The sequence below is a fragment of the Vitis vinifera genome, chromosome 11, assembly GCF_030704535.1.
Source record: "Vitis vinifera cultivar Pinot Noir 40024 chromosome 11, ASM3070453v1".
In the NCBI taxonomy this organism is placed as follows: Eukaryota; Viridiplantae; Streptophyta; class Magnoliopsida; order Vitales; family Vitaceae; genus Vitis; species Vitis vinifera.
Genome location: NC_081815.1, coordinates 15,910,752 through 15,921,800, shown reverse-complemented (window position 1 = coordinate 15,921,800; position 11,049 = coordinate 15,910,752). Strand labels below are relative to the sequence as shown.

At 30.9% G+C, this 11,049-nt stretch overlaps 1 protein-coding gene across 1 annotated transcript; it reads right to left on the bottom strand.

Moving 5' to 3' along the window:
- Nucleotides 1-696: 696 nt before the first annotated feature.
- On the bottom strand, nucleotides 697-9,008 carry LOC100242150 (sodium transporter HKT1). The gene is made up of 3 exons (XM_010658485.3): nucleotides 7,756-9,008; nucleotides 2,066-2,296; nucleotides 697-973 (listed from the first exon to the last, which is right to left on the bottom strand). Exons 1-3 carry the CDS (start codon nucleotides 9,006-9,008, stop codon nucleotides 775-777), a joined length of 1,683 nt encoding a protein of 560 aa, XP_010656787.2. The 3' UTR covers nucleotides 697-774.
- Between the last annotated feature and the right edge of the window lie 2,041 nt (nucleotides 9,009-11,049).

The following is an 11,049-nucleotide window of genomic DNA, read 5'->3' as shown; positions in this document are numbered from 1 at the left end:
AGCACAAAAAGTAAGTCCAAAAGGAGTTTGTTATTGTTCACCTGATGTCTACATTGTTGTGCCATTTTTGGTTGTAGCCAAGAGAATACTATGGTCATAAGTGCAGCCTTTTTAGTTGCGGAAGTTAGTCCTCCTCGGCCATAGATCTATAGTCACAAGATTACTTCTGGTCATGACCATAAGCTTTATCAGCACCACCTATGATGACACTTTGTTATAGTCCTTTGTATAGTCGATTGACCGTGAGCATAAACCTAATCCTCTTATGGTGCTTCTTAGATGAGTTCTCACGTTTTTTTTTTAGGTTTTTTTTTTTTTTAGCAGTTTTCAGTTTAGTTTGTACAAATTTTTAGTGTTGTACATTTGTTGTTTCACGGTCAATACATCATATACCATCAAAAAGACCTAAACATTTCACTATTTTTCGTCATCATGGCCCAACGAAACAATCGGTTTGAGGAATCTCATAGGTCAAGTCCTAAATTTTGTTTCCCTCAAATTCTTCTAAGAAGGAGATCGTTTTTAACATGGATTTTGGGGAAATTTGTGAAGAGAGTGGAGTCCAATTACCTATATATTGAAGAACACAAGGAGATTGCACTAATTTCCTAGTCCGATTAATCTCTCATTTCTTCATCCATCGTAGAACTCATCAATTCCTTTGTTAAAATTAAGCAGTTGTCAACTTTTCATGCATTGTGGATAGCTAAGGATTGACATTTCATATCCTACATGAGATCAATATAGCCTCAGACTTTGTGCCTCGGTTACAACTTACAAGAGCTTCCATGCTCTACCCCCATCCATATTAAACTTCTTTAGTCTACCAAAAAACATGGCCAAAATGAGAATTATTTTCCCTTCATCGCTCCATTTTCCCGAGAATCCAAACCATTTACTTTGGCAACTACTATCAGGCTTCATCAACCGTTCACAGCTGTAGCCTGCTGTGAACCCAACATTTCCATAGGCACTGCAAATCATTTGCATCATGTCAGTATAGATTCAAATATGCATGCCCATATAATATGCAACTTTTTTATACTAACTAATTTGTTTACCTTGAGAGTCAACATTAGAAATGACAAGGGGCGAGTTCGGGATGGGTCACCCCCATCCCCGTCCCATCTAAAAAATTAAACAGGGTGGGGCGGGGCGGGGCGGGGTGGGTATGATAAATTCTCATACCCACCCCGCCCCACTCCGTTTAACTTTTTTTTTTTTTAAATTACTTTAAAAAATTTTAATTATATTAAAATAAATATATTTATAAATAATTAAATTATTATATTTTTTGTAACTTATTTTATTAAAAATATTTTTTTATTATCTATATATTAAAAATAGTAAAATTAAATTGAATAGGGTAATTCCCGAACCCGCCCCGGGTTTTAAAAAAAAATCTCAAACCCTTTCCAAGCCCATTTATTAAAATTGAACCCTGTCCCATTAGGGGTGGAGCGGGTATCTGAAAAAACATGCCCCATTGCCATCCCTAGTCAACATTGCTTTGTTTTTGAGGTGGTGAATGACAGAAAGATTTACATATATATTTGAATCATAATCATACATACATGAGGCTTTTGGAGTGAATAAAATCCAAAACCTCAAACACTAGGAATTGGATTCTCTTCAAAGAAGACGAGTGGTCTTGCAAGCTACCCTTGGTGGGTTCCCCAACATTCTTTGTCCCGATATATTTAAGATAAATGCATGTATTTCTCAGCTAGGTGAAAAATTGAAATCATGCCCAAAAGTTGGACATTGAGAGAGATGGATTTCCATAGATTATGTGAAGGTATTCAAATTTTACATTCTTGTAACATGTTTTTGAAGAAACAACTTGTCTATGTGGCTTTTTAATGATTTCTAATGCTCATTAATCATTTTTCACTGCCTTTCTGAAATATTAATAAATATAATCACATGCTTTTATATAGATAATCCATGTAAATAATACTAGATGAATGCCATGCATTGATAATCAAGAAACGATGAAATTGCAAACTATACCCAATTATTACTTCAAGAAAAAACAAAACCAAAAGGAATGACAAAACCTTACCTGATCACTTCTATCACAATATTTAACACAGTGAAGTTGAGAGGATCATCTTTCATATTTTTCCTCTCCGTTATACAGATAAGGATGATGAAGATGACCAAGTACGATAGTTGTGAGAATATTAGATTCTCCACAATCTTTCCCCTTTTTCTCCTTCTCCTTCCACTGCATGTTGGTGAAGACTGTTCATAATCTTCTATGGGTAGGAAAGAAGTATAAGGAGGAAGGTACCTGTGGATTAAAACATTAATTAATGCCATTGCAAAGCATGAATGGAAATTTTTGGACAAATTTTTATGGTAAAAGTAGGTTATTTTTTTCTGGGATGATGCTACAATACTACAAATTAAATCTTATCCAAATTTATAATAAATCAAATTATCTTACAAATGTGAATAAATTAATTTGGGGATGTCAAAGTCACCTGTTAATTATGTCATATTGCCAAATGCACCTCATACATTTTTTATTTAATTCTTATGTTATTTCTGCATAACTAAAGGTCTGTTTGACAATTATTTTCGAGAATATTTTTTTATTCTCTAAAATAAAAATCCAAAAAAATATATTTGACAATCAAAAATTGTTTTTTGTTTTATGTTTTTTGTTCTTAAGAATAGAAAATACCATATTTTCATAAAATATCTTTAAGTTGTTTTCTATTATTTAACATATTTTCTAAGGGTTGTTTTAAAAATAATTATACAAATATGTAGAATGATTAAAAATAAAACACTAGACATAAAAATTATTTTTAAAAATATTAAAAACAGGTTAAAAATATTTTAGGTTTTCAAATAAACCATCGTTTCACAAAACATCAAAGAATAGTTTTTAAAAATAATTATCAAACATGTCCTAATATTCCATACATATAAATAAATTGAATGTTTGACTCAAACGTGAACGCGTGTTTGATTTGACTTCACAGGTTAGATTACATAAATGAATATAATTGAGTTTGGTGAAACAAAAACATATATTAATGCAATGAATACTTCTCATAATGCAATTTATATTTTGTAAAGTTCTAAAAATATCAACTACTAAAATATTAAAACATATGAAAGATAGAGTCCATATCAACTACTCATCATGAAATCCATCTATTTTCCCTTAGTTTCTGACTCCATTTGATTGGCTTCTTTTCTTTTAAAATATTTGTGTTAGCCAGCCAATAAGGCAATAACATCTTAACAGACTGAAAAAAATGAAATAAAATAATTCTAATTAATTTATGGTAGAGGAAATCATAATTAATCACAATAATTGGATTAATTTTTCTTCCATTTGACTTGACATGTTTATTTTATACATGAATGATTGGTTTTCTTTTCTTTTAAAATATTTATGTTAGCCAGCCATGCAATAACATCGTTTCATAGAACATCAAAGAATAGTTTTCAAAAATAATTATTAAACATGTCCTAATATTCCATACATATAAATAAATTGAATGTTTGACACAAACGTGAACAATGTTTGATTTGACTTCACAAGTTAAAGTATATAAATGAATATAATTGAGTTTGGTGAAACAAAAACATATATTTATGCAATGAATACTTCTCATAATGCAATTTATATTTTGTAAAGTTCTAAAAATATCAACTACTAAAATATTAAAACATATGAAAGATAGAGTCCATATCAACTACTCATCATGAAATCCATCTATTTTCCCTTAGTTTCTGACTCCATTTGATTGGCTTCTTTTCTTTTAAAATATTTGTGTTAGCCAGCCAATAAGGCAATAACATCTTAACAGACTGAAAAAAATGAAATAAAATAATTCTAATTAATTTATGGTAGAGGAAATCATAATTAATCACAATAATTGGATTAATTTTTCTTCCAATATTTGACTTGACATGTTTATTTTATACATGAATGATTGGTTTTCTTTTCTTTTAAAATATTTATGTTAGCCAGCCATGCAATAACATCGTTTCATAGAACATCAAAGAATAGTTTTCAAAAATAATTATTAAACATGTCCTAATATTCCATACATATAAATAAATTGAATGTTTGACTCAAACGTGAACAGTGTTTGATTTGACTTCACAAGTTAGAGTATATAAATGAACATAATTGAGTTTGGTGAAACAAATACATATATTTATGCAATGAATACTTCTCATAATGCAATTTATATTTTGTAAAGTTCTAAAAACATCAACTACTAAAATATTAAAACATATGAAACATAGAGTCCATATCAACTACTCATCATGAAATCCATCTATTTTCCCTTAGTTTCTGACTCCATTTGATTGGCTTCTTTTCTTTTAAAATATTTGTGTTAGCCAGCCAATAAGGCAATAACATCTTAACAGACTGAAAAAAATGAAATAAAATAATTCTAATTAATTTATGGTAGAGGAAATCATAATTAATCACAATAATTGGATTAATTTTTCTTCCATTTGACTTGACATGTTTATTTTATACATGAATGATTGGTTTTCTTTTCTTTTAAAATATTTATGTTAGCCAGCCATGCAATAACATCGTTTCATAGAACATCAAAGAATAGTTTTCAAAAATAATTATTAAACATGTCCTAATATTCCATACATATAAATAAATTGAATGTTTGACTCAAACGTGAACGGTGTTTGATTTGACTTCACAAGTTAGAGTATATAAATGAACATAATTGAGTTTGGTGAAACAAATACATATATTTATGCAATGAATACTTCTCATAATGCAATTTATATTTTGTAAAGTTCTAAAAACATCAACTACTAAAATATTAAAACATATGAAACATAGAGTCCATATCAACTACTCATCATGAAATCCATCTATTTTCCCTTAGTTTCTGACTCCATTTGATTGGCTTCTTTTCTTTTAAAATATTTGTGTTAGCCAGCCAATAAGGCAATAACATCTTAACAGACTGAAAAAAATGAAATAAAATAATTCTAATTAATTTATGGTAGAGGAAATCATAATTAATCACAATAATTGGATTAATTTTTCTTCCATTTGACTTGACATGTTTATTTTATACATGAATGATTGGTTTTCTTTTCTTTTAAAATATTTATGTTAGCCAGCCATGCAATAACATCGTTTCATAGAACATCAAAGAATAGTTTTCAAAAATAATTATTAAACATGTCCTAATATTCCATACATATAAATAAATTGAATGTTTGACTCAAACGTGAACGGTGTTTGATTTGACTTCACAAGTTAGAGTATATAAATGAATATAATTGAGTTTGGTGAAATAAAAACATATATTTATGCAATGAATACTTCTCATAATGCAATTTATATTTTGTAAAGTTCTAAAAATATCAACTACTAAAATATTAAAACATATGAAACATAGAGTCCATATCAACTACTCATCATGAAATCCATCTATTTTCCCTTAGTTTCTGACTCCATTTGATTGGCTTCTTTTCTTTTAAAATATTTGTGTTAGCCAGCCAATAAGGCAATAACATCTTAACAGACTGAAAAAAATGAAATAAAATAATTCTAATTAATTTATGGTAGAGGAAATCATAATTAATCACAATAATTGGATTAATTTTTCTTCCATTTGACTTGACATGTTTATTTTATACATGAATGATTGGTTTTCTTTTCTTTTAAAATATTTATGTTAGCCAGCCATGCAATAACATCGTTTCATAGAACATCAAAGAATAATTTTCAAAAATAATTATTAAACATGTCCTAATATTCCATACATATAAATAAATTGAATGTTTGACTCAAACGTGAACAGTGTTTGATTTGACTTCACAAGTTAGAGTATATAAATGAATATAATTGAGTTTGGTGAAACAAAAACATATATTTATGCAATGAATACTTCTCATAATGCAATTTATATTTTGTAAAGTTCTAAAAACATCAACTACTAAAATATTAAAACATATGAAACATAGAGTCCATATCAACTACTCATCATGAAATCCATCAATTTTCCCTTAGTTTCTGACTCCATTTGATTGGCTTCTTTTCTTTTAAAATATTTGTGTTAGCCAGCCAATAAGGCAATAACATCTTAAAAGACTGAAAAAAATGAAATAAAATAATTCTAATTAATTTATGGTAGAGGAAATCATAATTAATCACAATAATTGGATTAATTTTTCTTCCATTTGACTTGAATGTTTATTTTATACATGAATGATTGGTTTTCTTTTCTTTTAAAATATTTATGTTAGCCAGCCATGCAATAACATCGTTTCATAGAACATCAAAGAATAGTTTTCAAAAATAATTATTAAGCATGTCCTAATATTCCATACATATAAATAAATTGAATGTTTGACTCAAACGTGAACGGTGTTTGATTTGACTTCACAAGTTAGAGTATATAAATGAATATAATTGAGTTTGGTGAAACAAAAATATATATTTATGCAATGAATACTTCTCATAATGCAATTTATATTTTGTAAAGTTCTAAAAATATCAACTACTAAAATATTAAAACATATGAAACATAGAGTCCATATCAACTACTCATCATGAAATCCATCTATTTTCCCTTAGTTTCTGACTCCATTTGATTGGCTTCTTTTCTTTTAAAATATTTGTGTTAGCTAGCCAATAAGGCAATAACATCTTAAAAGACTGAAAAAAATGAAATAAAATAATTCTAATTAATTTATGGTAGAGGAAATCATAATTAATCACAATAATTGGATTAATTTTTCTTCCATTTGACTTGACATGGTTATTTTATACATGAATGATTGGTTTTCTTTTCTTTTAAAATATTTATGTTAGCCAGCCATGCAATAACATCTTAACAGACTGAAAAAAAAGAGATAAAATAATTCTAATTAATTATGGTAGAAGAAATAAGGTCGGTATCTAACATTTTCAATTGTTCACACTCGTTTTAAAATTGTCAAAATCTCATACCTTTAAAATATTTTAATGTAGAAAAAATAAAAAATAGAAATATAAACATCGAAAAGTATATTTCTAAGAGGAAGAAGTAAGGAGCTGTTCAAAATAAAATATTTTTCTATGTAGGAAAAGTGCGTTTAAAAATGATTATAGAAATCATTTCAAGCCTGTTTATTACTTAAATGATAAAAAATTTTAAGTATTAAAAATATTAAAAATACTTACTAAAATAAATAAACGTGAATCAATCACTTTTCTTTTGTTTGGGAGATAATTATTTTCCTTTAAAGCATAGAACCCAATTGGTTTTCCTAACTAGATCCTATTCTAAATATTTTACTGTTTGATTGGATGGTAATTTTGACCATACATAGACATGTGATGGGTAACCAATTAAATGAAAATGGTCAATGGTTTAGAATGTGAGACTGAATCAAATATCATGGGATAAGGGCAGAAGAAAACCCCAGAAATCGATATTTTAAATTGCAAATAATAGTACAATCACGAAGCAATAATGTAGGTTTCAAACCCGCGTCAAACCGGTAATACTACAATCTATATATGTTATGTTATTGAAAGTTTTCATATGCAAGCAAACCCTTGAGTTTTAGTATGATACGTTAACTCATCATATAGTTTGATTTCAAATTTCATCATGTATAAAATTTATTTTTTAAAATACTAAAATTGATTTTTAAAGAATTATTAAATATATTTATCTAAAATATTTTTAAAATATAAATTTTATAAATAAATAAAAAATTATAAATGAAAGATAGAGACGGGAGACTAACATCATTACGACGAATAACACCAAGATGGCAGGTGAGAGAATTGAGATATCCACAATTGTTTCGCCTGTATGCCTTGAGTTCACGCTCTGGAACAGGGCACCGATGATTTTCTGATAAGAATTCAGGCCATTCAACCCTTCTGAATTCCAGTCCATGGAGCAAAGCAAAGTGAACTGTATTAGGATGAAGCCCAGAACAGTAGGAACCAAAAGAGTGGAATGGAGACTAGGAAGCAAGTACAGAAATCCAATCTCCCTTGCGTTCATCAGTAGGTAATTGGACTCGGCTTTGTTGAAAAACTTCCCCAGAGTCCATATGGAGAAACGCAGGCAGGATGGAAACAAGGTGTTCCCTAGAAGGACCTGAGGAATGATGATAAGAAGCAGGCCAGAGTTGCTGCTGAACACTATCATGTTTTCATTTGTTGGGACAAAACCGCAGCTTGCAAAAGTAGAAACTGTTGTGAAGAGTGAAAAGGTGAAGAGCTTAAGGCCCTTTTGCTTTAGTACATCTCTGGCACTTGACACAAGGGCTACGTAAGCTGACACTAGTGCGACTCCAACGACATGAACTACTACGAGGTACCCCATCACCACAAACCCTAAAAATTTGATTGAACGGTATTTGAGAGACTCACTAGTAGACAATGACTCAGTTTGGCCCTCAATTTGTCTATGAACCTGCTCTGTTTCTAGTTTTGAATACTTGTCCGTACTAGGAACGGTTACCACCCGCAACTCAACTTGACCAAAAGGTTTTCCAGGACTCAGAGGAGCACTGCCATTAATGCTAGTAACGGAATCGATTTTGTTCTCTGCTATCCATGGCTTCTCAAGTTTAGACCTTCGCAAGTGGAGTTCTACCATCGAAGTGAAAACCTCTCCCCCTACAAACATGAGAAGCGTCAAAATCAGAAGCTGGTTGTTGGAAAAAACCTCCATTTCCACTGTGGACATGCTAGAAACAGTGGCTGCCGACACTGAGGTGAAGAACAAATCCAAGTTCCTAGGCCTAAAAGAATAAGTCCTGGGCTTCAAAGCCTTGAGGACCAAAAATCCCTGAAAGGAAAGACATGGGAAATAACAAAGCTGAATCCAAAAAGGGTTGACCCGAAGAACTACCAAGCTGTAAAAGGATGAGACTAGAAACCAGATTGATCGGCCAAGACATTCTAGTTTGAAAGATAAACAAGTACAAAGACGATGAAGTCTCTTGCCAACGAAACTAGCAGAGATCATCATCTTTAATTTCATTGCGGAGGAAAACTCTTAATTCCCGTGTAATTAATGAAGTCTGCCTAGGCCTGGGGCATATATATATATACGTGTGTGTGTGTGTATGGGCAAATGCGTAAATGAGATAATTGCTAGGAAGTTTCACTCGTAGATGAGATACTTGCTAGGAAGTTTCACTCGTAGACTAGGTGGGTTCAGCTACGTTGACAGACATAATTTTCAATTCAGGCAGATGGACAACTGTCATATGGGAATGAAGAACACATGTGCAGCAGCAGCAGGTAACATGGGAAACCGCCCCATATGCTTGTAAGTTGTAACTTTGGGTCCTTGATTTATTGATCAATTGAAGAAATAATCAGGAGGCTTGAAAATTGAAATTCCTGGTCATAATTAATTGGCCATTTTCCTTATGTTTTTCAAGCTTGATGTGTCTGGAAAACTCAAAGATGAAAACATTTCAGCATTTATTAAGGGGAATAGAGAGAGAGAGAGAGAGAGAGAGAGAAAGAGAGAGAGAGAGAGAGAGAGGGAGGCTATGTGAAATAAATGATGAGTAATTGTTATATAAAATACATTCTTCCTAATTTTTTTTTCTCATAAGTTTTCCCTTCTCGCTAAAGCATGGAAATATAGAAAAGTACTTTAACATAACGATTAAAACAAAGATAAAAAAGAATCGACTTGGTTTAATAAAACATATGGTAGCATTTTGTCTTAAAGTTACTATTGCCTCCATGCTCATTACTTTCCGGAAATTTGTGTTATAAATTGATGGTCACATCCATGAATATATAACAACCAAATTCATCAATTTTTCAAGGGTAGAAACGTGTGTGACTGGAAGAAGAAAAACCCAACAAGCGTCAATGTATGATATTTCACCTACTTAAGATGGGGCCTCAAGCCTTGTAAGAACGCATGCACTAGGCAGTGGAATTAAAGGGCATTTGGAGCGGACCTTTGTTTTTGGGTCAGTTCGTGGGAATCAAGCTAGTCTACTTTTTCATCAAAAGGCAAAACCCAATTCAAATAACTTCAATAATTAGTCCTCATGCAAGGAACTAATTCATGCCTTAAACTTTGAGCCACAGTATTTTCTTTTTAGATTTAAATTTAGGCCCCATCTAAAAGTTTTGATGGTGCATGTGACTTCAAGATTACACTGCCTATAGCACTCCGAAATATCAAGTGATGAAGATATACAAGCCTTTAAATCTCATACTTGTCTTAGCATCCTTTTCAAGGAATAGTTGATAGTCCATAATGATAAAGTGTCACTCAAATCATATTTCTTTTACTAATACATATTAGACGCATGCCTGCTCTCAATGGAAAGCTTCTTTCTTCACTAATTAAATAGATGAATGAAAGCACAGATTGAGCAAAGAATCTCAAATCAAGCTCTGGGAATGGCATATGTTGGAGAATGGTAGGTGGGCAATGTTCCATGTTAAAATTAATATGCAATTATTCATTTTCAGGTCAGATCTTTCGACAGGACGGTACCTCTCATCTACAATTTTGTACTTGTCTTATTCTTAATCCTACCAATAAAATAAAACAAAATAAAATGACTTCAATTCTTCAATCATAAATCTAGGTGAGACCCATAAGTTATGGGCCGGTCCCAATTCTTAATAATGTCTATAATATTGTATAATGACAAGAGCAAAATGCAACCCACCCAGATGATGTTGGTGCAGTTTACAATACATGAAATCCAAATAATTTGTTGGTACCTCGGAACCACAAACTGCTAAACCGTCAAGTGGTGATGATGTTTTCTATGGAAAATAATGCTAAGTCAATCACACCTAAGTTATTAAAGAAAGCATCTGATTTAAATAGAACAAATGATTTCCACTAGAATAATGATAATAGGGCCTATAACGGTGGAAAAACAATAATAAGATTATCGGCATCATTTGGTAGTTCTGTGTTTTCCATTAATTTATGTAATTTTTATTTACAGGGAAAAAAAAAAATTGTGAGCCAGTTTTGTTTCAGCCTCAGTTAGAGGCATGGTTTCTCAAAGAGCTAAGGGGTGAATAGCATT

Bases quoted from the DNA above. Each gene is read 5' to 3' on its own strand.
- LOC100242150 (XM_010658485.3), bottom strand. From the start codon at position 9,008: ATGAAATTAAAGATGATGATCTCTGCTAGTTTCGTTGGCAAGAGACTT. The intron at 2,297-7,755 runs GTTAGTCTCCCG...TTTAATCCACAG, and splicing joins GTGTTATTCGTCGTAATGAT to GTACCTTCCTCCTTATACTT. The intron at 974-2,065 runs GTAAGGTTTTGT...AATGATTTGCAG, and splicing joins ATTGTGATAGAAGTGATCAG to TGCCTATGGAAATGTTGGGT.